This window comes from Chamaea fasciata, unplaced genomic scaffold, assembly GCF_029207755.1.
Source record: "Chamaea fasciata isolate MVZ Bird 193981 ecotype frontalis unplaced genomic scaffold, bChaFas1.0.hap1 SCAF_11, whole genome shotgun sequence".
Taxonomy (NCBI): domain Eukaryota; kingdom Metazoa; phylum Chordata; class Aves; order Passeriformes; family Sylviidae; genus Chamaea; species Chamaea fasciata.
In genome coordinates, this window is record NW_027094096.1 from 18781659 (window position 1) to 18808091 (window position 26433).

Genomic DNA, 26433 nt, shown 5'->3' on the forward strand with positions numbered 1-26433 from the left:
CAGGGTGTGATGTGGGAGGGCTGGTTCTAACAGGCAGTGAGGTGTGCCAAAGGAATAAGCGAGGAGCTTTCAGAAAAAGGTCTGATAACAAGTGACATGTAATGTTTAGACAAAAATGCTGCCTGACAGTCATCCACTGTCCATTTTAGGGTACTGCAGTGAGTCACCGAGTGCTTGACAACCAACCAAATGCTGAAGCTTAAGCATCTAACTAGAAACATTAAATCCAAAATAGTTTCTAAAAATTACACCATTTTAATGTATTTTTAGTATCTAAGCACTAGCCTAGTCAGACTCTGTTAAGTAACTTTACTTCAGCAGGACTTCATGCTGCAAGATTTTTCCTTTACCTGTTTTATGGCTGTCACAGTTATGACAAAGAATAATGGCAATCCACTGGTAATAGGACTGGTAGGGGTATCTATCATGAGCTAAAAGAAAAGAAAATATGAAAATTAGTCCAAATTTTATTTTTACAATTGTACTTTCAAAAAACAGCCCAACAGATGAAGCAAGATGACAGCTATTTTCCAAACTTTTTATTATAACTCGTGACTATTTTTACTGCATTTCCTGCAAAATTTCTCAAGAAAAACTCAGTTTCTGACAACTAAATAATATGTCAATAAGGATGCAAACAAATGTTTCAGGGCATAGTAAAGGCTTAGCAACATTCGTCAAGCATGTGACAATTTTAAGGGTCCTTACTAAAAGGAAGGGGTAATTTCATCCTACAAAAATGAATTCAAAAGCATATTACAAAGGAAGACAATCTACATTTCATGAAGCTGTTTCAACACTCTATATGACCTGCTGCTTACCAGCAATGTAGAGTATAACATCATAAACTTCAGAAGTGAAAATAAAGTTAAGAACAGTAATTCCCAATGGTTTAGATATTAAAGAACACTTTTTTTTAGACTGCACATTTCTGGTTGCCCCAAGTTAACATGCAGTTTTTACAATTTGTGCTATTACTGCTAGCATGCCAAAAGTGCAGTGTACACACTAAGGTTCTGTATGTGGGGGGATGTTAGTGGTTCTCCTCTGCTGCAGGAAAAAACCAACATGGTCAAGTGCTGTAAAGAAAATATACACAAGAACTACTCAAAACCACAGACACTGATTTGATCCACTTTACCTGAGACTTATGGCATTGCTTTGGGAATCATTAGAGAAGAAAAAAAAACAAGTCATACATGAAATTTACTCTATTATGGGGGAAGGACCTCACAGAGAAAACAGATCATGCCACTTTACAATGCACACATGAGGTTAAGGTTGTTTTTGTTTTTTTTCACTGAAACAGACAATTTATAGAACACAACAAAAATGAGGCTTAGCCTGCAATACTGCTGCTCTTTAACTGCAAAACTACAATTTCAGCTTAGGAGCATTCTGATCAAGAAAAACACTACCAAAAGCATCTGATTTTCAGCTGGATAGGGTTAATCATGGCATTTCTGCCATCTACACTCTCTCATTCTTTCTCAAGAGAGGCTCATGTATGAAAATGAAGCAGGTTTTGTGCTGGTGGAATTGTCGTCCTCCACCAGGACACCATGGTCCTCTGCCTGCCACGCAGCTGGACACACATCCATGGCACACCTCGTGTCACCAAAATGCAGTCTGTCACCTTGTTTTGGGCATGCACATGTGTGGTGAACAATGTGGACTGAACTGTGCTGCAAGTTGAAATCACACAACGAAATCACACACCCTGCCCCAGCTCTGCCATCCCCAGTGGAAAAGGTGGAAATGACAGACACTGCATCTTGGTCACACAAGATTCATAGGACAGGGAGGGTACCACAGTGGTCGGCTTTAACAGGCAGCTTTGCCTCATGAAAAGAAAAAATACTAGATATTAATGAACTTCCAAGAGGGATTTGAACAAAAACAGAATTCCATTCTAACAAATGAACAAAAATGACCTCAACTTTTCTGCTGTTCTGTTTCCAAGAACCCAGACACACACACAGGAAGATGTTTCCCATACACATGAGGGCATCCACTTAACACAAACTGAGAGAAAAGGATTTCACTCAGAACAGAATTTCTGCCCTTAGATTCTTATTTGTTCATGGACATCACATTTAGATACTAATGAAAGGCAACAGTTTTAAAGAACTGAGACACAACATTGAACTGAAGAGAGAAATCTGCATTACAAAGAAATAAAAGCCACGGCTGCCTGTGGTTACTTTAATAAAATTTATGCTCCACCTTCAGCACATACCCACCTTCCTCATGCTACAATATGTTAAAACAGCATGAAACATTACAACAGGAATAGCACAGTCAATATTCTTAACTAGGAAGATGTCATGGACAATACATTTTGTTAGCCTAAGCTAGAACTGTATGACTTTAGTCCAGGAGAGGAATTTTCAGCCTAGAACTGTCCTTCTTTCTAAATGTGAAAGAACAAGATCAAGGGACACAGGAGGCAATGGACTAAAAGCTGCAGACCTGGCCCTGATACTGACACCTTAAATCTGTCTTGGTTTGGGAAGACAGGTATCTGCCAGGTAAAAAAAAAAGCTGGAGTTTCCTTTGGAATGGAGAGTGTAAACCCCCTATGAACTGTTCACTTTCCCCGTTCTTTGTGAAACGAGGTGCCACCTTTTTCAGATCCACACTCTAAATGTTGGTTAATCACTGTGGAGGACTGTACATGTTTAATAATTCTATTTAATAATGAAAGAAAAGTTTGTGTACCCACAATCTCGTTTCTGCCTCAGATATTAATTAGTCTTTCAAAAGTTACTCTCTCTCCTCTGAACCCTTCTCCCACTTATCCTTCACCTACAAATCCCACAGTAGTTCCACAGAATTCAGGTACATTACAGAGCTGGAGAGGCAAAGATCATAGAAAATGTACAGACTGTCCTAATCTACTTGTGGGAGTTCTTAATTAAAAGAAATACTGTCTGCTACAAAAGCCACAACAATATTTCTGACATAAACTGTAACAATAACAGCACTAACTGAGGTCTTCAAAACTGGAAAACTATTGATTTTAACTGTAACATCTGTGTGTTCATTTTATCTGAACAAATTGAATTTGAGGATCTTCGAACTATATCATAACAGTCTGTTGATTTAAAACCACCTACAGTGAAAATACACAAATATTCAACACCACCAACACCCACAGAAACAAGAAGTGTATCTGGAATTTCATTACTCTCTTAAGAGACTTGAAGTTGTATTTGAGGCAGACAATTGAAACCCTGCTGACTGTGCAACGGACTTTGAAGCTGCATACTTAAATACACTAGCACTCATGAAGGGTAAGGGTAAAACCTAAGGGTAATAGTTAAGTTTGGACATAATTATTTTAAAAGTTATGTTCTTTTCCTACAGAAACTGGAAATGTGTTTTTATAGACAAAATATATAATATATATTTTTGTCTATAAAATATACAGACAAAATACAGAAGTTAAATTCATAGAACAAAAATCAGTGGAAGAATTTACAACAAAAATTGCAATTTCCTGAGTATTATTCAACTTACCTGAACCAAAAATATAATGAGAAAATAAAAGTTGGCTACTCTTCTGAACTGCTCAAATAAGTTTTTTGGAACAAAATTCCACACTGTATACTGAAGGGGAAAAAAAAGGAGAGAGAGAAGAAGAATTACAACTCAATGCACCATTTTTCAGTGAAATTCAGTTCTGCTCCCATTGAACTTTCCTAACCTAAATCTCCTCATTCCCCAGGCCCCCTCCCCCAGACCTTGCTCTTCTCCCACGCAGAACTGCTGTACCCCTGTATCCAGTTTTTGTCCATCTCTTTTTATTCCTTCTGTTTAATGTACAGCCAGGAGGGAAGCAGCAGTAGCAACTGCATTTCCTCTACAGGCCAAGTTTAAAATGTTTTCCTCCAACCGGGACAGGGCAGCTGGAGTCATTTGGCTGCTTGTGTCCTGGGTAGGAGGAAAGAAATTAATTCCTGCAGCTGTAACATTCCCTCCAACACTACAGCAACGAGGCACATCCCCACCATCAGCTCTATTGATTTCAATCCAAGGACACACCGGGAGGGAAACCGCAACTGCAGTCCACTGCTGATTTATTTTATGCAGAGTACTGGCTTTCAATTTGGCTATTTTAAAAATCCTCATAACCAGCTTCATCCTGCCTTTTCAGTAGTTTGGGCAACACTGGTTGAAAAACTACTTTTCTTCAGAAAGCCTGACCAGCTTGCTTAAGTGCTCTGTACTTGGGTTTTGAGGAAAGAAGGGTGACATAATGAGACAAACTCCATAAGAAGCAACGCAGCTTTTCCCTCAAAACAGTTCCCAGTTTGTTTCATTTTGAATATTGCATATGCACCACGAGACACAATACACACGTGCAGATCTGCCACACAACTCCTTAAGGAACACATCAAGTGGTTTTGCCATGACAGATTAATTCCTTACCTTGGATGATATGATTCTGTTGTCTGCAAACTTCTGAGGAACATAATGGCCATGCTGGGGAAAACGATTTGCTATATAAATAGTTCTTGTGTCGCTTTGATGCGGTGGGTCAAAACCCTAGAACAGAAAAGAAAAGAAGAGTTACCTCAAGAAAGTCGATTTTATTAACTGCTGTTTTGTAAAATTCTGTGGAAAGGGACATTCAGATATCAAGCAGCAGTTTTCAAAGAGTAAAGAAAATTACTGTATAAAACCGAAGTCTGCTGTGTCCAGACAGTTTTCAAAAACTATGAGAAAAAACCTCAAAATCTTAATTTTGAGGTTGTGTACTCATTCTGAAAAAATTAAAGAAAAAATTTCTCTCTCAAGGATAGAGAACACTTGCTACCACACAAACTTGAAGCCCTGCAAAAAATTAAAAAGGAAGAAACAGAAATGGAAATGAAAACATAAATAATTTACAAAACCACACAGCCATGCTTGCGACAACCCTAATAAAACAGATTATAGAGAAAAATAAAAGATCAAAAAATAGCTATAGTAGTATGCTGTGGTAAGTGGATTTTGAAAAGATTCTCACCAGAGAAAAGCCAAAAGCATGTGCATCTGACCAGATAGCAGTATTTTTCCAAACAAGTTCTAGCTCCAAGAACTAACATTTTGTCTCATTTCAAATGTGATTTCCTGCCATTACCACCAATTCATATATGAATGGTGCAACAGTGAAAGCAAACTCATGGGGAAAAAAAAAAAAAAGCATACTCAGAAATACTTATCAATAATTTCCTGCCAAAAGAGATGATCCCAGTGAGGTCCCTGGGAATCAAAGCCCTGTTTCAGGTCTAATGGTCAGAGTTTTCATCATCTGCTCCTTCAAGAAGAAGTGGAACCCAAGTGTTAAACCTGCAGATGACACCACCCTGGGACTGCAAGAACACCAAGTAAGGGAAAATTCTTGACCAACCAGATGCACAGAACACAAAGATCCAGCACAAAGAAACTGCATCTAGAAAAAGAGAATAAAAGCCTATAAAGGAATTTTGAAGAAAAATGTCAAAGGCTATAAGAGATCACAGGCTAGACATGAGTCATCCACGTCATCCCACTGAGAAAAAGGCCTTCAGTGCAGAGGAGGCTGGGGGAGGAGTGGGAGCCACAGCTGAAGCACTGTGAACCAACTGGACAGCACCCAGAGGAGTGCAACACGAGCCCCAAGAGATCCTGAAAACATGACATGTAACGCAAGGCTGAACAATCTAAAAAGCAAAGAGCAAACAAATTAAGAGTCATTTAGCCTGGAGGAGAGGAAACTTGGGATATCCTAGTAAATCTCCTGATACACGGAAGACTGTTCCATTGAGAAAATGAGTGTTTTGACGGCCAAGGAACAGCAGTAAAGCAGGCTTAATTTACAGGTAAGAAAACTTATGTCTGGGTATTGGAAAGCAAACAAATTCCTTTGTTGTGGAAAGGAATAATTAAACACCAAAATATGTCATGAGGAAAGGTTGTAATGTCTGTAACACAAGGGCTTATATCTGGGTCATTCAAGTCTATGTTTAATTGAACCTTTCCTGGGGCTACATGACTCACCAGAACCCTTCCTAGCAATAATGTTCTGACCCGGAGAAGCAGGTGATGGCAGAAGACAACAAAACAGTAATAATTCAGATAATAGGCCAAGAAAACTACTAAAGAAAAAGGCAAAAAGCTTATAGACACAAAATAAACTAGCAAAATTAAATGTGGAACTGTTGTTTGATTGGGAATCAATGACTGCCTGCAAAGTGGTGAATTCCAGCATCAGCATCACACACATTCCTAATCTTAGAACCAACTTGCAGAGTTTACACAATCTCCTTGTTCTTTGATGCCAAATGCAAGGACAACTGGTGGAGTCCTTTGCTAGAAAGGGTGTTATCAATTCCACTCCTGCAGGTGAAGAAAGTGCATTTGCAGTTGTGCTGTTCCACTTGTGAATGAGGCTCAGAGCTTTATCCATGTCAAATAAAAAATGACATTTCACAGAACTCCAGAAGATATCTCTGTACCAGTTAACTACAGGAGATGAACAGTGAGCAACATGACTGACATAAAAAAAATAGTTGCTATAACCAGACATTAATTTTTTTACCATTAATATCTCTAATGATTAACATATCATTAGGTGTGTTCACATTCAGGACAGTGTCATTTTAAAGTAAAAGAATAATTAAAAAAATCCTCTCAAACATACAAATGTTTACATTTGGCATCATTACTACAGAAACATTCTGCTTTAGAAAGAAAGAGGTCCAGAATAATGAAGGGAGACTAAAGAAAGGGAGGGGGATTTTTCAAAGAGATTTGAAAGAGAATAAACTTTAGATGACAAGCAGTGGAAGGCTGGTCTAGTCATATGCTCCAGGGTGAAAACTTGTTTAAAGATAAGAGTGGAGCAGGGAGACAAAAAGTAGATAGGGGAAAGGATGGAAAAAAATACACAGGATACCAAAAGCAAAATGCAAGGAGCTGTTCACAGCTCTAAGAAAAGAAATACAAGCATGAAACGAAGATGAAAAGAAATGTACCTGTTAACTGCTGACACAAAATTTAAAGAGAAGAGTGTCTGCAGCAGAAGTATTTTGGATATCTGACATTAGTGACACAGGATTTCTAAATCAATCCAGAAGATGCCACAAATGAAAGTGTTTGGCAAGCAAGAAAAACGGCGTCTAATTAGTAAGACTTCGTACACAGCTCCCTTCTACATCTCAGAAAACGTCTGGCACTCACAAAATGCCAGACATCCTCACTTTGGAAAGTCAGACTCTACAGCCCAAAAAAATTCCACTCTAAATCAAACAGATGTAAAGCAAGGAAAAAAAGCACAAAGAGCAAAGAAAACAAGTTGCAGTCTTCTCTCTGACAGTGATAAATGCTAACCTGCATGCCACTTGCTGAATGCTATTAAAAGATAAATCAAAAGATTACTGAGTGACTAGGATATCACTGAATTTTTTATATGCCCTTTTTAGGCCACTCTGAGCACCTGAAGGCTGATGAGTTTGATGACATTTATGATGAAGAGCAAAGACCTCTGTACAACTCCAGTCTCACGGCACAAGCACTTCTTTCAGAATGAATACCTCTGCTGAAGCAGGCTCAGATGATTAAAAGCAAGAATTTTATTTTCCAAATAAATCAGAATCTCAGGCCATACAAGTTTACAGGTGCAACTGTGGAGCTAAACCAGCTTAAATTTGCCATCTATAGGGATTTAGTTCTGTTTTGTTGACATTTGCCACAGAGAAGGCACAGAAGCTGTGCAGTCAGCAGATCACAATGCACACACAAGGCAGGCTGGGGACAAAAACCCCACAGTTGCCAGAGCTGCAGCTGGAAAAGGACACATCCCTGACAACCTCAGTGACTTGACTCTAGTCACAGCAGGAAATGAGTGTCAGAGCTGGGAACAAACCCCAGATTTCTGCAGTTTTACGACTATAACTACTAAAAATCACTTGAAATTAGCCAACAACTCTGCTGTCTCATAATTAGCTGATGAGACCACAACTAAGCAGATCATCCAGAGAAATTTTAATTACACATCTCTCCAAGGAAAATTCTGCACAGGCATTGAACTTCATTGTTCAAGAGCTGAAATGTCTTTAACTCTTCTCTAATTATGGGGCTGGTCACAGACACTGCTCCTGACACTAAACTGATTCTCAGTCCAAATTTCTGCCCAGCAAGGGATTTTCCACAGTAGCTCTGTGCAGGCAGCAAAGCAGTGCAGAGAGCACACTGTTTCCTAATTTCACTTAATAGACAGTTCTCTCTCTTTCTAACGTCATTCTCCAACTCAGCTGCAAAAGTAGGGTAACATGCCCTTGTCAAAGGATTTCTGCAGCTAAACAGCAGGAGCAGAGAAACCCTAAATTAGAGTCTTGCAAAATGATTAAGTTGCCACCAATCTCTTTCAAAAAAAAGTTAGTTTTCCTGCAGATATCTAGTGAAGTGATTTCTACCCAAGTGCACAGATCACCGACTTCATAACAAATAATGCTGAATATATTACAAGACCTGGTATTTCAGGCTTCTTGGCCAGGTATATCACAGGCATATATATTACACAAATCACTTTTAAATAAAATTTGACTGTAAGATGAAGTGACCCGATTTTCTTCCCTTCATGTTGCGAATTAAACCCAGATTTATTGGTTGAAGTTCAGTCCTTCAGATGATTTATCAACACGAACCAGGTGTTATCTAGCCTTGGAATACAGCTCTCATTTAATCTTTGATACACACTTCCCCAGCAGAAGTTCTGCACCCAGATGAACTTAATACTTTGGTTTTGAAAGCAGCCTAAAAGCATGCCACTTACACACAGTACACAGATACTCTAGTCAAGCTGATTTATAAAGCACAAATGAAAATAACCTTTGAAACAAGAAAAAAGAAAGAAGTGATTCATAGCTTTCATTTCTTATAAATTTGAATGACTCTAAGCAAAGTCTAAGTAATTTTTACTGAACTTCTTCAGCAGTGATTTCACTACTGTTCTAAAAGTTAGACAAAGATATTCTCTGTGCAGTAAATTAGGCCCCTTTAAAACAGCACAGAAAACATATCCTGGGGAACTGAGGAGAAATATTTGACTGCAATTTTATGCGATTTATTTCATTAAAGACATGGGATTCAACAGCCACCCCCAAACAATTCTTTCCTACATTTTGTCTGCATCTCAGTCACTGTACTTGGAGAACTGCCCATCGACCATCACATAAGGAAAACTCATCCATCCATTTTCCCGCTTTGGTTTGTGTTTTTGATTTTGTCTTGGGGTTTTTCTTCCAGTTTTTTTAATATGTCATGCCAGTTGTCAGGTCATATAATAAAAAGCTTCCCCATGAAAAAGAGTTTTAGGCTGCTGCTGAGGAAGCCTTAACAACACATACAACAAACCAGGCAACCACACAGGAAGCAAATGCAGATCAGCACTACAAAAAAGACCCTCCCAACACCTGCAAGTGCAAAGGAAAAAAAGAAAAAATGCTTTTGTACTCAACTTGTTGCTGTAACACACAGATCTACTGCAAGACTTTTAACACCTCAGTAGCACTATAAAGTGTGGCAGTGAGCACCAACGCCCTCCACACACACCGTACATTATGCGAGACGGCAGAAAGCCACAGATCTCTCAGCAAGGATTACTGACAGAAGACCTGCAAACAACACATCAATTTTTTTTATAAAGTTTTGCAGTATGTGCATTGATAATCACACATCATTTGGCAGGTGGTTTTTTGCTTTATTTGTACTATAAATTTATTTGTATTATATTTATTTGCTTCTTTGTATACTTTAATATCATCTCCCAGGGTTTCTTATTCATTACTCATGGCTGTTACAGAGGGGAAAGACAAACCAAACTTATATTTGCCTAAAGAACTTTTGCTATGTGACCACTGAAAAGTGAAAGGGGTTTGAAAGAAGGAAGCCTCATTCAGAACCTCTTCCTCCTTTCAAAACCCACACTCAAGATGACAGACAAAAGCAGCAGCTCCCCCAAAACCTTTCTGAATATCACATACTACTTAATAAAGCTAATAAACAGAAGAAAACTTGGTCTCAAAAACCCTTTCTCCTAGGGAAGTGACTTGACTGATGGTGGCTGCAGAAGCAGAACACCACATTTCCTGGCAGACAGCCCAAAAGTCTGCTATTACACTGCTGCCAAGATATATTTTGATTAAAGGTGTTTTGAGGAAATGGATTTTTTTGCTTTGGATTTTCTTCTGAATATACAGAGAATACTTTTCCTTCTGTCAGATAAGATGATCTATTCACACTCCATGCCCATTTTCAGAAGTCTGTGTAAATTTGTACTCCATACAGTCAGCCAATAATTCTTTCAGTCATATAACTGGGCAGTAGTCAAACTGAATTTGCCTTTTCAAAGGTTAGCATAAAGGAAGAAACATCCTCTCACAGCAATTTTAAACACTGCTCTAACAACTAAAATAGTGAATCAGCTGAAGCACCCCGATGTGTACACAGTGCCATGCAATTTGTACCTTCCCTTTTAAATATCACTGCAGTAAAGAAATAAAACTACCCAAAGTCATGCACTACTCATTCAACTTCCTCTTCCCTCTTACTGTATCTACAGCTGTTCAGAATATCTGATAATAAATCATGTTGTAACCTCCTAAAAGACCTATAACCAGATTACATTATTTTATGAAAACACACCCTCTAGGCAACAAGGCCTGCAAAATCATGAGGCAATAGCCTTTCACAAAGTTAAAATATGCCTAGTACTGCATTAGGAAAAGTTGCACTGGTGCTCGCCACTAAGTCCTGCTCACAGAGAGCTCAAGTTGTTCTTCACACATGATTTTGTCAAGATACCCACCAAAAAAAACCTGGAAAAATCCCTATTTAAAATTTTAAAAAATCACCTGTCCTCTCTTTACTTATCTGCAAACACAACAAGCAAGGTAAAGTGGCCTCATTCACTGCTAACATACTGCCCCACGCCAATTTCTTTGCTCAGGTCACCGATACCAAACATGCTGGTCCTGTAACATCAATAAAATGAGAAAGGAAAAAGGAGCTGAACAGACAAGTTAAGCTTTCTCACACAGCACTCCCAAAGGCTGCTACGGCATGGCCAGTTCCTGTCAGCAGCAAAGGATTTGAACAGAGATTCTGCTAAATTGTTTAATTCAGAAACAGTCCAACTTGCTTCAATGAAGGAAAAGGCTTTCTTATCCTCCCCTACAATCTCAATCACAGTATTTAGAAAGCATAATCCAGTTTGGACTTCATATGAAAAAACAAACCTAAGACCTCATAACAGCTGCTCTTTCACGAGTGTCTTCAACAGAATGCCAAGATTCACTTTTCTCCTACAGGATTATTACCCCAGTACCCACAGAGGGCCTAGAAGAAAGCCAAGGAGGGAATGTTTACAAGTTCATGCAGTGATATGATGAAGGGGAATGGCTTTAAACTGAGAGAGGGCAGATTTGGACTAGGCACAAGGAAGAAATTCCTCCCTGTGAGGGTGCAGGAAATTCTTCCCTGTGAGGCCCTGGCACAGGCTGCCCAGAGAAGCTGTGGCTGCTCCATTCCTGAAAGTGTTCAAGGCCAGGCTGGATGGGGCTTATCCTCTTGCCTCCATGTGCCTAACCAACCAAATGCCTCTAATATATTCCTTGTCCTTTGCTTTATTTCAGGATGCTCCCTGTCAGACACACAGATCATCAATAACTTTTGCTCAGATGTTTTTTGGAAGAAAAGAGACTACAATAAATGTGTCTTCAGCCCCAAAGAAGGAAAGAACTTAGTTAACATTCAGGTTCTAAGAAGCAAGCCTCAATCCCAACGGCAAGGCTAGTGGCTCCCAAGTTACATTTCAAGGCCAGTCAGTGCACTCTTCATTCCTTTTTCTTTGGAAAAAGCTTTATGTAAAGTCCAAGAAGTTGAAGAGACATTGAGGCTTGACAGTGTCTGCAGTCCAAAACGAGTGGACTTCTGCCACATGCTCCCAAAGCAGCTCATTGCTCTAACATGGAAATGAAGATGCCTTTGAACTTCCAACCACACAGTTCTAATTTCAGAACTAAAAGTTTCCCTCTGTGGGCTCCAGCAATTAGTTTTCTTTATCTGCAATATCATCTTCCTGTCAGGCATGTACAAAAGGAGAGGAGGCAAAATTTTTTAAAGCTGAAGGGTGACTTCAGACACACATCAGGAGACAATTATAGGGCACCAGGTTTTATAAAGTAAGAATTGAGAGCTCCAAAATCACAAGCCAGGTTTTCAGAAGACTTCTCAAACTATATAAACTACACTGAACACGGAAAGTGCTACAATTCTGCAATAATCAGTCACAGAAATAGCAGCTACTAAAGAGGCCACACTAAGAAATACAGAACCAATGCAAGAAATTAAACATTTAACACATAAACCCTTCGTATACCTCAAATGTGGTATTCTTTCTCTGAGAACCCTCCCATGTGCATCCCTTCCATACATTCCCTGCATTTGTTAAGTAGGCTTATAGCAGATTTTCAATATTAAATAAAACATTCAAATCTGTGACAGGCTACAAACTTTCCCTTAAGTCTAGAAAGCAGCTCAAATTTTGTAGATAGCAATTTCACCATAAAAAAATGACATTTGTCAAGTGGATGACAGGAAAAATACAGAGGAATCACACATTCCTTCATGTACTGGCATACTATATATACATTATTATCTTAAAATGAAATGCTGTTTACTCTCTGCTTTGAAGAATCATTTATAAAAGTATTTCACACAAGCATGAAGGGCTCCTGTTCTGGACTACTCATGCAGCCATTATCGAAAACCCCTGCTCTCAATATTTGGATTTGCTCTAGTAGGCAATAGTTATTTATGCCAATCAGTTCCTGCACTGTGAGTCTAACTCATATTTTCTTTCAGCAGGAAAAAAACCAAACAAACCCTTTCAAAAAGCATCTTCCCCAAAAATCACCATTAATTCATAAATCTTAAGGCTTTTTTTTAAAAGTTGTGCCAAAATTATACTGACAATTCCTGACAGTGGCTGCTCACAAATTTCACAGGAAGAGAATTTAGTTCATAGCTGGAACTGTTTAGCTCTTCCTTTTAACATGCTTTCAGAAAGCCTGCCCTGTAAAACATCAGAATTTGAGTCTACTGCATCCACCCAATAGCATTTTTGGTTCTAATTCCATTTTGAACATGATCTGTGATTTAAGTGTCAGTTTAATGCCCTGCTTTCAGACATGTGTACAGACTAGTCTATCCTTAAGCTTGCTAAATCTTAAGCTTCCTTTCCAGTTTGTTGCAATTCTCTTTTCAAACAGAAATGTAAGTATCAACAAAAATGTGCACAGCCACACAAAGCAGCACAAAAACGTGCAAAGGAGTAACAAAATGCAACAACAGATGACAGTATGTATTTTGGGGGATAAACCATATAAAACCTCTTCCTCTAGTAAACATTTCAGGATAAAAACAAACAGTTTGCCTTTTGTCTACATCATTATCTCTCCTTCCCATTTACAGGAAAGTTCTCCTTTCCCAGACTTATTTTTACTCCAAGTAAACAAGGGAAAAAATCCTCTTAAGTCACTGCATGTGGGAGGCCAAGGAATTGGTAGGGGTTTGTTTTTTAAATCACAGTGTAGTTCTCAGTCCTACTTTCTATCTTTTCTACCAGGGTCTGTATTAATGCTAAGTGGTTTTCTCAACAGCAGGTGAAGAGGTTTGTATTAGAAAACCCTCTAGCCGCAAATATGTCACCTGTGTTTTGCTAGAGGATATGACCTTGCATTTACAGAGACACTTTGTCACATCTATTTTGCTGCAGTTCTTATCTGCTTGCTTAACAAACAGATTTTGTGCTAGAAATTGAATGATTTTTTTGAGAGGTAAACTTTTTCCTGGTGACATAATTACAAAAACAGTCATAACTACTGAGCATGTCACAATACAGTCAAGAAAACGCGAGAGCTCATAGTCAGTGAAAGTCACAAGTCATGATGCTTTTAATGAAATTTAAGCACATTGTTATATTTTTCTTTTATAACGTCTGTCTCTCCATCCCAGAGGAAAGCAAATGCCAGTTTTAATGAAGTCAGCCAACCCATTTAAAACTAGAAAAACAAATACCAATGATATTCAAAACACATGTTGAGTGTTACTAAATCCAGCACATATTAACTTGCCTTAGATTATAATTTTTACTTTCCACTGAGAGTACAGAAACAATCTTTTAGCAGTGAACAGAGCCTTTCACCCATCCCACTGGATACTTCCTATTGACCAGAATACAAATAGTTTTTGCTCACTGTCAACAACATTCTATTTTTCTCCCTCTTCTCTCTTAGTCACATAAAAAACATGAACAGACAGAAGTTATTAAGGGAGCAGGACCCTGTAAGTGCAGGAATATCATACAGTCAATTAAATAGTCCTATTATTGAGCGATAAGTGTAAATTTGGCACAACAAGATTTACTGCTTAAAAAGCTGATGGATAGGAGAAAAAAAAGAAAAGAGGATGGGACAGGGTACAGGTCAAATATCCAAGTCTCACAGCAAGGCAGACAACATCAATCTTCCCATTTTTAAAACAGTCTTTGAAAGAATCAGTGTCAGGACTGGTCTGATCGCTTTGGCGTGCAATTCTTAGATTCAGAGTTTAATTTTCATGAGGTAAGACTCAGGAATCACACACAGGACACAAGGGATGTCTCCATTTGGAGCAGACAGCTGGCTGAACACAGGGCCAGGTTCTGCACGCTTTGGAACACACTGTGCTGCAAATCTATCAGCCCCCAGCAGACACAGAATACAAAGAGAAAATAAGGTTAAAAGACCCAAACACATGGGAGCACTAGTCCAGCAGATTAAAGAATATCTCTAGCAAAAAAAGAAGGCCACATTTTCTCCTGTGCTAAGTTACAGGAGGGGAGTCCTTGACCTCCAGCTTTCAAACCGCTCTAGAAAAGCTGTGCAACCTTTGGGCTGTTCCAACACGCACCTCGCTGATCCCTCAGTGAGAATTCAGAAGGTGTCAACCAGTCTGAACCACAGGAACTCTTCTAGGCAAATATGCATTTATTTTTCTACCATAAAATAACAAGTAGTTAGTTAGTTTTAGCCAGAAAGGGGAAGAGGCTTCATTGACAAATAAGAGGGAGGAACTTGTTACTCCAGAATAGCAAGGTGATTGCAGAAGCTAGATTCTCAGTCACTGGATTAGTTCAAAGTACTCTTGGCATTCAGAAAATAGAGGGAATTCAGGAAGGGGAGGGGAAGTAACTGCATTCAGTAAAATGATTAAGTGAAAATAATACACACTTGTCAGTGCAAACAATGACATAAATGCTGTCCACCTTGTTCAGAATGCCAGTAACTGCAAGGTATTACAAAATACCATCTGTCCTCTCAGAGCATCTTAACAGTAAGCAGCATCTGAAAGGAAAAAAAAACCAAACAAACCATCCCAGACATACAATCCTCTAGTGTTAATCTATTTGAGGACATTCCCTTATTAGTAGAAATTTTTCATTAGAACACATTTAGAAGATGAAGAGGAACACTCCTACAGATGCTGGGCTGGCTGTGGAGGGTGTGAGGTGTGACAGGCACTACCTACACAGAACAGACAAAAACATTCCCTGTGTTCACCCTTCAACGCTGCCTATGGAGAACTTCTGGACTTGATAAACTCCTGACATCCCCCCCAATCTGAACCTTCTTATAAGCATGAAATAAACAAAATAGTCTGGTAACTAGGTTTTCCAGTTAATCTATAGATTTTATCTTTTATTTACAATTAAATAAGAAAGCTGCATTTGCCCAAATACCCAGTTCTTCACAACCTTAAAGCTGTTGTGCACTAGAGCATTGAGATCCTTGAACTCCAAAGATACTCTGCCAAATCCAGCACAACTCTTGTCTTGAACTGTCATTTATAAAAGAGGGGCCAGGCAGCTCTCAGGTTTTCTCCATGCAGTATCCTTTGTACTTCACTGAGCTGTTAGACAACAGGTCAAAAGGCTCAAACTCCTCATAACAGCAATAGAAGAGAAACCCTGAGACTCTTCTCCAACTGACAGGACTAATAATTTAAAATTATGCAGCTAAAATCATCCACACAAGGGTGTTCTACCACAATTTTCAGAGACCTCCTTGCCAGACAAGTGAAGGTGTCAGTGTGTTCTGTTAACAGCACTGCAAAAGCTCCTGCACTCCACATGCACCATCAGAGAGCAGCACAGCCCCAACGCTGCCATAAACCAACCGAACAGAAGTGGAACACAAAGTCCCTGGGTGTTACAAATGTCACTGTACTCTCACTCTGTGTTGGTACTGCACAAACTCAGCCATGGGAGCCACGACAGCACTTGGTACACAGATTTGCCATGAGGTCTAACCCATCATCTCTGGAAATGCAAATAAAACATCCTATGCTATTCCTGCATATTAATGATGCTTCCTATCAACTGTTGTTTATCCGGTTGCTTTTTCCAAGCAGAGTTGGCTGTGCCTGTGGCATTATGCAACCCTCCAAATCCACATGCTGACTGCTCTCTGAGATCTCAAGGTAACAGAGCTGGAACCCAAACATCCCTCCCACCCAAAGCCTGTCTTTGTCACGGCATTTTACTCAAAGTCATGAATTGTAACTCCATTTGGCTCTGTATTTTTTCATTAGTAAAACCTAAGTACTTCCAATCATTAACTACATACTATAACATCACATTAACTAGAAAGTTAATGACTTACTATGCAGCTTATTTAGCATGAGGCAGCTTTAGATGGAAAAAAACAGATAAACTGTCTCTGCAGGGTGGTGTGAATTGCTTCAGAGCAAGAAAACCAGACTGAAGGCCAAGACGCCAAACAACCTGATGATTTGTGCCATGTAGACACTGAAGGCTGTACTACTGCCACCAATTTCTTACATACAACAAATCACTAAAAAACATCTAACACCTCAGTTAAAAAACTGTTATAGACCTGTAAGATGAGAGTAAGAATGAAGGAAGTCTCACATTCTCAGCATGTCTCCTCAGAGGACTGCTCATGCCTTTCTATCCCATTCTGCAGCTCTACAGGTCTTCACAGGTCTTCACAGAGAAAGCACAGCAAAGCCACCACTTCCAAAACTTAGCTAAAACGATCTGAATTCCATACCAGGTCGACTCATTACTTTTAAGTTCACTTGCTTCATTCTCCCCCCTTCTTAACAATGCAAGTTCTCAAAACCACATGCACTCATGAGCACTCAGTATATGAAATACCGTTCTCTTAAGCAAACAAGAAGTTGCAAAATAATTCATTGGTTTCCTGCAGAGAGTACTTAGTTACTACCTAAAAGCACCTTCAGCGAAGTACCAGTCCCTCCCCCTTCCCCCAATCCCTTACTACTTTTTCCAGCATTTCTGCACACCAACGTTTTTCTTTTGTATTACTACAACATCCCATTGCATCACTCCCACACATTTGCCTGATTCCAACCCTCCTGTATGGATGCGGACCCTTTTTGAAAACCCGTTGCCACAGCACAAGCACAGGTACAAACGCACTCTCCAAAGGCATCCAAACCCACACATTCCTCTCTTCTCCTCTCAGACACAGATTGTGGCACCTTTTGATTTGAATATTTCTGTCACCCCACTCTTCCCACTCATTCTGGTTATTTTGTCAGCACCCTTCCCCGTGTTTTTAGGCCTCTGACATTCTTTCAGAACCCAAACATCACAGCCATGTGAAGAAGCAAACATACGGTGGTGATCTATGTTAAACCAGCAATTACACACAGGGATGAGCTGTCTGAGTGTCTTTAGGAAGAAACATGCAGCCTGATACCTATCTTAGGCCATTTTTCATCTTTATGAGCTGTGAAACAACAAAGCCATTAACATCTGTGACGTCTACAGGAAAAAACCCACGAAACACATATCCTTGCAGTAATTTTTTCTCTTCAGAACCACATTTAGATGTCTGCCAAGAGTTTTGACTTTTTATTGTCCAGCTTTTCTACTACACTAATTCTTCCCTGTCAAAACTAGTGCAAATTTAAACAGTCATTTTCCACCAGCTTCCTTTAAGAACCACTAAAACCTCCAAGTGCCAAGTTTATTGCTCATCCTGTTACATTAATCTTTTACTTTCCAATAAGGGCAAACAGATTTCTGGAAAGCTGGTCAGTGTACTACTTGCAGTGAAAAAAGCAAGCAGGTTTGATAAGTGAGTTGCTAGCACTGATACAGTCCTAATCTAAACTCTGCAGAAGACAGCATAATGCTGCTTTAAAAACCACACGCACAAACCTCAAGCCACCTTCAAGTGGAAAAAATGACAGCTCTGTTACAGCAAACAGGTTTTTTCTTTCTAAAAAACGTGTGTAGGACTGTAACAGAACAGAAGAGTGTAGTCAGAGCTCAAACAGAGCAATTAATTTCCAGGTCAGTAACTCTTGGTGTCAGACCAAACTACCGAGCACTGGCAAGCTGGCACTGAGTCCATCACCACAAGCTCTCTGCCTCAGACAGAACTGGGAAAATCTATGGGCCATGAGAAATGAGGTCAGGGAAGAAAAGAAGGAAAAAAGAAAACACAATTTTTTAACCTTTTTTTTTTTTTTTTTTGTAAAAAGCAACGGAACAAATTAAACCATTAGTGAGACAAAAGCTTTAACAATCAAAATCTGAAAACCTAACTAATGTAAGCCCTTGCACTAACCTGGACGACATCCGTGATGCAAAGTAACCCCAATGAATGGAACAAGTTATTTTACAGATACATAATTTAGAAACAGTTTCTCCCTTAGAGAAAATGCAAGTAGGATAAAGCCGGTCGGGGCAGGAAGCCGACCAATACTTCAAATCAAAATAGTGAAACTCGAGGTACTTCCCTGCTACAGCAGCACAGACGTGACAGCCACGGCCGCCCGATTTCCCCGGTTTGCTCTAGCCCAGCACAGCAAGCAGCGACTGTGTGGGGACAGGCAACCCTCACTGCTGCCCTCTGCAAGTGGTTCCCCCCGCCAAAAGCATTCCACGGATGTTTTCCTTCCATTTCTTTCACTTTCAAATCCTCAGCAAGCAGCGGCTGCAAAGCGCTCAGGTACGGGGAAACATTCGAGAGAGACGCACGTCGGGTGAAAATGCTTTAAAACATTTCGCAACGGGAACGAGGAAGAAGCTGCGAATCTCTGGAGTGTCGGTCCAGGGAAAAAGGCACCGTCATTTCTCCGGGAAGTTTGGGGAGTTCTTCCCAACGGGGGCCACACGTAAGGGAACTCGCTGTCCTCTGTGCCAAGGGGATTTCGAAGAAAAAAAAAAAACAAACAAACCAAAAAAACACGACACGCACAAAAAACCCAACCAAAAGCCAAAACACAGAAACGCCCCAAACCCTCGGGTAAGGGTTAAAAATAAAATTAAAAAACACGTCAATAACGATCCAAGTGCAGCCTGCGGGTCTCCCCAGCCCCTGCCGGAGGAAGGACTCTCCTCCCTCCCGCACCCCGGCCCTGCTCCCCCGCTTCCCCCACGGACCCGCGGCCCGGGCAGCGCCGTCGGGACGGGGCCGAGCCGAGAGCCCGCCCGGCCCGGGGGGTGCAGGGAGGCACCTACCAGCTGCTGCCGGACCCAGCGCAGCATCCCCGGCGGCGCGGGTCGCGGCCCCCGCGGCGGGGCTCCCTGGGCAGTGCCGCGCCCTCCCTCCGCTGTCGCCGCCGCCTCAGGCGAGCCGCCCGCCGCGGCTGCTCCCCATGGCGCGGGGCCCACGCCGAGTCAGGAGCGGCACAGCCCCGCCGGCGCCCCGAGCCGCGGCTGCCGCCGCCATCACAGCGCGGCCGCTGACACTCGGCGGCTGCGGCCGCCCCGGGAAGTGACGTGGCGGGGCGGAGAGAGGGGCCGGTGTGAGCGATGGAGCCGTGAGGGGAGAGCCGCCGTGAGCTGCCCCTGGCCTGGGCTGCCGCGGTCCGGCCGCTCCGCCGCCCTGAGCCGCGGCTTCTCCGGCACAAGAGCCGTGCCCGCACCCGAGTGACCCCCGGGCAAAATTCCAGCTCCCCACGCGGGCTCTGGCCGCGGCTCGTCAGGGCTCCGCGCCCTCAGCCCGTCAGGGCTCCGCGCCCTCAGCCCGGGCTTCAGCCTATGAGGGCGCCCTGTTCTACCCAAGGAAAGCTACTTCGCAACTCGATTGTTTTATCTTTTCTTTGCAAAAACGGCAAAGCGTACACGTGTTGGAATAAAGCCTTTGAAAAAGACAGCAGATAATAATCAATGATCTAAAGTTAAAGCCCCAAGTGCACGGCGTGTGGGTCTCCAAAGCAGGGGACGGGTGCTGGAGGATCCGGCGCCCTGCTGCTGGCAGCATCGTCATGAACTGTTTGTCAAAATCGGGTGTAGTAATATGCTGATGTCAGGCAGAGATGTCTCTGAAATCTTCCACTGGAAGAAATCGTCGCACGTGGACGCGTTCCTGTGTCAGCTGCCCTGGGTGACCCTGCCTTGGCAGGGCCGTTGGGCTGGGTCATCTCCAGAGGTCCCTCCCAACCTTGACAAATCTGTGATTTTGCTCTGAAAACAGCTGCTGCTTACGGAAACAAAACAGTGTTCAGCGCCAAGCACTGGACACACCTATACAAGTCTGCAGCTTCTGTGCCTGTGTGACTGAGAACTAAAGGAGATTATTTTAAGCGGTAAAGACCTCAGCATTTCTGACCAAATACAGTTGTCGCTGAAGTCAGTGACAATCTCGACACTGAATTAAAGAGAACTGTTTCTTTGAGTGAAGAGCACTGTTCCTGCCGCTCCCATTTGTTCCCAGGGAATTATGATTTTTATCAACGAATCAGAATCGTATCTGCTATAGGTTTTAGTGTTCATATAGAAATTTAGAACGTAATTCAGGATTTAAGATGGATGATATAATGTCTGAGCAACAGAATCTTGTGGTGAATGCTGATGGTTTAAGCATCTGCATTTAATTAGAAAAATAGCGTTTAAACAGCGGGGAACAAAACTATTTTTATCAGGCATTTAGGAAAGCTAATGTTAGCAAAACTCGGTATTAAATGCTAGGCATTATTTCAAAACATTTAAATACATCAAAGCTGAGTTTCAAACAGCTTGCACTACCCTATTCATCTAATGTGAAGTCGAAAATAACAGAGTGATTTCATAGCTATGGCACGTTGCCTGGAGAGTGGCCTTAAGCCAGAGGCTGCACTGATATGCTCAATATTCTTGCTCCTTTTATCATCAGATATAGAACAGGGTTCTGAGCACTACACACTAAAATTCATATGCCATTACTCTGAAGTGCAAGAATATTTGTCACTCTGTCCCTGCCAAATTCCAGTATGAGTTGCACTTTCTGCAAGCCTCTGTTTCCATGGCTTGCAGTTGTGTTATATAAAGCTGCTTGGCGCTGTCTGTTCCACATTTGCTGTAATGATACTGTTTCACCAGACAAAACTTGGAAGCAATTTGCAAGTGATTTGAACCCTGCAGTCTGTATTTTTTGCTCTAAGATATTCGTATTTTGGTGGATGAATTATTTTGCTCTGTGCAGCAAAGGCTCTGACTACACCTTTTCAAATATACAGAAAAAATTCACTAGAAAAACATCCATTCCTAGCATCCTGCCTAGTAAAACTTTGCACCTTTTAAATTGCTCAAAAGCCCACACCAGACACTTATGAAGTTTCATCTCACCCTTGAGAGATAAATAGTTTCCAGAAGAGAAAATTGAAGCAGCGGAGCCATGCCAGATATTGATTAGCCAGTAACACTCCAGCACTTCTCAAATCAGAGGTCAACTGTATTAAGAATTGATTCCCACTTCAGAGACCCCACTTTAAAGCAGTGCCCTGGAGCTTCACCTTAATTCACACAGCAGGTTTATACAAAAATAAATGCAACCGCTGAAGAAAAAAAGTCAACTTCCGAAGATTAGGTTTAACCCATTGCCCAGGCTCTCTTGATTAGACTCCAAGCTTTCCACTTAAATTTCTATGAGAGTAATGATTTCAGATGTTTGTGTAGCAATATCATGATACAAATGCTATCTGATAAAGAAATATTTACATAAACATGAAAACACAAATGTTAGGTCCAGCAAGCTTTTATTTATGTGTGCATGAGTAATTCTTATATAATCAATGGTGCTACTTTTAGGTTTATAAAATTAAACATTCGTGACCACAGAATCATTGCCTGAACATGCAACCATTAAATTATTGCTGGGGCTGCTGATGCTGCTCCCTGAGCTTGTTCCTGCGTGAGACACTCACACATTTCCATTAGTTTTGAATGGTGTTTTGGGGCCTTTTTCCAGCAGGAACTGGTGAGATGCTGTCAGGCTGTATGGCCACATCCAGTGCATGATGAGAGGAGATGGAAGTGCGGTGCTGACGCCAGAGGGTGAGCTGCTTGCAGCATTCCTGCCTTGGAAATCCCTGGAGTGCTTGGCAGCTAAGCCTTTTCACCTGCCCCATCCCCGGATACACCAGCCCCATCCCAGGCTCCCAGGGTGCTCCTGCAATGCAGACAAGGCACATGGGAGCAAAGGGGGTGGTCTCATCTGGTGCACTGACTTTGGGGCAGCCCAGCTCTTGTGTTGCGTCTAGAAAACACCTCTGGCCTTTGGGACTGAAAAACAGCAAATCCAAAGAGGTGCAGAGTAGGGATGTAGGTTAGATGAAGGTTTGTGTGGCAAAAACCAGTAATACTCCTTATAGTATTATTTTCCTGGTGGAAAGTTCCTCTCAGTCATTACTTTGGTTTTAATTAAATATTTTGTAATTCCCCTAAATGAGTATTTTAATCTATGCATTATTTACTTGCTAATTATGGTGCTAATTAAAAATGTACACTATAAAGATGCTTGTTTTGTTTCTAGTCCGTAGAGAGAAAGGGCTGCCTGAGAGACACAGGGTTTCTTCAAGACATCTTTATTCCTCAAGCATTCACTTACTGGCTGAAGCATCATTTATATAGAGATAATCAGTAGCTGATTTTCAGTCACAAGGCTTTTCATCTAAAGACATGTGTATTTTTACCTAGAGCAACCAGTCTTCAGGGAAAAAAGTAAAAGGGTTAGAAAACAAACTGAACTTTTTAAAGGGAAGCCTTGCGTGCAGTTTGCCACTCCTTTTTTGTGCCCTGAAGGAAATAAGATCAGATTAAATGACACGATGTACAAGGTGACATTTCCGAGACACTTACTGGATCTTCACAATAATGCAGTATTTTTTTATTTCTTCTTACCCTTTCTGTCAGTTTTTAAAACTTGGATCTTGATGTAAAACCTCATCTTTCCATTGTTAAGTTTTTTCTTTTCACTTGAGAGCTTTGTCGAGAGTGTAGAACTTCAACTTTTACCCAACACATTAAGCTCAACAGAGCTGGATCCCAAGTGCCAGGTGGGGGGCTCCATGTGACACGCACAAAGTCAAACCTGTCAGTCCCCTGCAGGCACAGAGAACTTTGCACTGCACCATGCTTCACCAAAAGATGCTCTGCACTTACCTCATCCCTGGCTGTGTGGAATGGCCTGGCCTGCTAAATGCAAGTCAAGAGAGTTTACAGTCAGTGCTGCTCAGTTTGCAAGGCCCCAGGATAACAGGAAGCTGTGGAATGCATTAAAATTCATCTTCCCTTTCAGCCTCACTGTTAACTTTTTAATTATGAGTTGCCTGTGGGCCATAATGTTCAGCTTGTGGCTTTCTCTAAAGCTGTTTTGTTTTCTTTTTCCCCCGGGAAGCAGTCCAAGATTAGAAGAAATAGGAAATCCTGAAAAGCCATTCCTTATCTTCATGAAGCTAATTGTTCATGCTCTTTTTTTTTTTTTTTAGGGAAGAGATAATTTTTTTTTAACCCATGGATCATAAAGTTTAGAACATTTCCAATGGCCTTGTCTTGATGGAAAGTGGAGGATTCATATTCTTGCAAAACAACAGTTTTATTAGAAAATGTTTAGGTAAGTCAGTTAATTTCTAGTATATCCTTGACAGTGACATAATTTTGTGATTCTGTATTATAAACAAATACAACCTTATAAAATGTGAATTTTTCTCCAGACTCTTTATTTAATGATTTATAAAAATACACTTTTCCAACATTCTTATCCTCATCTTTTTATAACAATAACCTTTTCAAATTTATAAGCCTTAGTGATTATTGGCATTCATACATCACCTTATGACTAACCTTTGTAAAAAATTGCCAGGCAGTAAACGATGCTTCTCAGTAAAAAAGTTCATGGGAATTTTTTTTTTTCTGCTTTGTAGCACTTCAGTTAAGACCACTGAGTGGATAAAGAAAGACTGAATTCCAGAGAATAAACACAGGGCTTGTTATCCAGGTCTCTTGACACAGGTCACCTGGGACATTACCTTGACAACTGTAATATAAACAGTTGTACACCTAGGGATGTTACCTTGGAAAGGAGTTTGAGATCTTTGTGGGGAAGGAACATGGGGATTCTATTCATGGTTCTCTTGGTTTAACAGCTTGCTTCAAAATAGTGTAACATCTACTATATGGAATGTTCTCCAGGCAGTGGGAAGTAGGATTTCAAGCACCCTCATATACTTCAGTTTCCCATGTCTTGGAGGGCAAACCACTGAATTGGATACAGGTTTTCTGGGGGGGGTTTTTTGTTTGTTTTTGGGGGTTTTTTTTGGTTTGGTTTTTTTTTTCACCTTCTGGTTCAGAATTTACAAGTCACATAAATCTCTGTGGGATTTAGATATGAAGTAAGCTTGTCATAACTAACATTATTTTTGTGTCCAGGATTCACTTTTTTAGTATTTGAGTTAGCTCATATAATGCCAGCTAACATGTTCCTATACTGCACTCAAATTATGAAGCAGATATTTCTGAAGGTGTTCCTTGCTGTTCTGTGGGCTGGATTGTAGCCAGTTTGAATGCTGAAGACCTAACTTGGATGCCTGTGGATCTTACCTGTCCCAGAAACAACAAGCTGTGATTATACAGGTTCCTTTTCAAGGGTCTTCCTTTATCTCAACTCATCTAGGGGAAAAGGGAAAACAATTTAACAGAGCCTTATAATTCAGTGCTTTCCATCAATTCCCCATTATTTAAGCCCGTGCCTCAGTGGTAAGTGTAAGGATATTAGCCAGTATTGGTGAGTTCCTCCCTTTCTCAAGGGTGAGAGATGAAATTTGTGTCCATTGACTTTACCCCTGTACCTGCTTTGTACAGGTGTCTTAAAGAGCAGTGGTTACTCCCTTGCACAGGTGTGTCCATGACAAAGCCCAGGGCTCCAGCCTGTCTGGGTTACACAAATGCCTCAGGAAACAAGGCAGAGAGGCTCGGAGAGGCAAGACAGACACCTTGGGGAGGTGGAGAAAAATTCAGTGCCTCATCTAAAAGTGATACAGCCACCTTAGGTGACAAAGGACAGAATAAAAGAGCTCTGCCAATGTTGGCCATGAACACAGGTTTCAGATATATCAGTGGGTAGGAGAGGGTCTCACAGATGAAGACAAAATCATTTGTACTTCCTCAGCATTGGAGAAGCTGTTCATTAGTGCAGCTGTAAAAACAATTTTTGCTAACAGAGATGCATTTTATACAGCGAAAGGGTTTTACAAAAGCATCTACCAAACAGAATAAGCTGGCAAAAACACTTCTTCCTTCCAACACAGTGTTTACAATAAAGTTTTTGGCTCTTCAGAAATTGTAAATGAATCACATCTCCAGCTGGTATTTATGATGGGACCTGTCTTCCCACCAGCTTTCCTTTCACCACCATCCTTCCCACCCAAACCAAGTGTGTTCACATGTGTGCTAATAACACCGTGCATGCCTCTGGGCAGATCTCCCATGCAGGTGTGTCCCCCAGGAATGCCAGGCTGGCTCCCAGCTGTTGCTGAGCTCTCTCCCACTGGAGCCCTGTTCCTGGCTGGGCTGTGCATGTCAGTCAGGCTTCTCTCACACAGACGCAGCACATTGTCTTTGGGTTCACACTGATGCCTTTGAATAGCAATCACAAAAAAAGGCTTTTGGTTGTGTTTTTTTCTTTCCCTCTTTATTTTGCCATAAATGTAGTAAAATGGGTTGATGTACACTGCTGTCAGGGAATAAGACTTTCCTGGCCTTTAGGTTGGAGATTACTTTCAAGACAAGTTGTATATCATATAGGAAAAGTATACGTAAAGTCTAATGACTGGTCATGGCAGCACTGATTCCACAAAACCTTCACATTTCATTTCCAGCTCAGCTTTAAGAAAAGTCACATAGGCTCAGAGTTTCAAAAACCTGTCTACCATTTCAGTCGAGTTTCTGAAGTAGCTGCAGAATAAATAAACCCAAAGGAAGTGTTTAGCACTTAAGCTTTATGAATCTGAAGCTGGATACTCAAAATTTGAGAGGCTGTGTGCATCTATTTATTATTTTTAAAAAATCCTCTCATGGCCTAATATTCTAGAAGTAGGGTGCAA

The 26433-nt window shown here is 40.9% G+C and overlaps 1 protein-coding gene across 6 annotated transcripts in view; it reads right to left on the reverse strand.

The window, feature by feature from the left end:
- ATP11B (ATPase phospholipid transporting 11B (putative)) overlaps nt 1–19803 on the reverse strand; it is a 64884-nt gene extending 45081 nt beyond the window's left edge. For all 6 annotated transcript variants that reach the window (XM_066193532.1, XM_066193531.1, XM_066193533.1 and 3 more), the window contains exons 1-4: nt 19592–19803; nt 4435–4551; nt 3523–3612; nt 351–431 (exon numbers count right to left, since the gene is read on the reverse strand). In XM_066193532.1, coding sequence (XP_066049629.1) covers nt 351–431; nt 3523–3612; nt 4435–4551; nt 19592–19618 — 315 coding nt within the window. In that variant the 5' untranslated portion in view covers nt 19619–19803. The remainder of the gene's footprint in view (nt 1–350; nt 432–3522; nt 3613–4434; nt 4552–19591) is intronic.
- Nucleotides 19804–26433: the final 6630 nt, after the last annotated feature.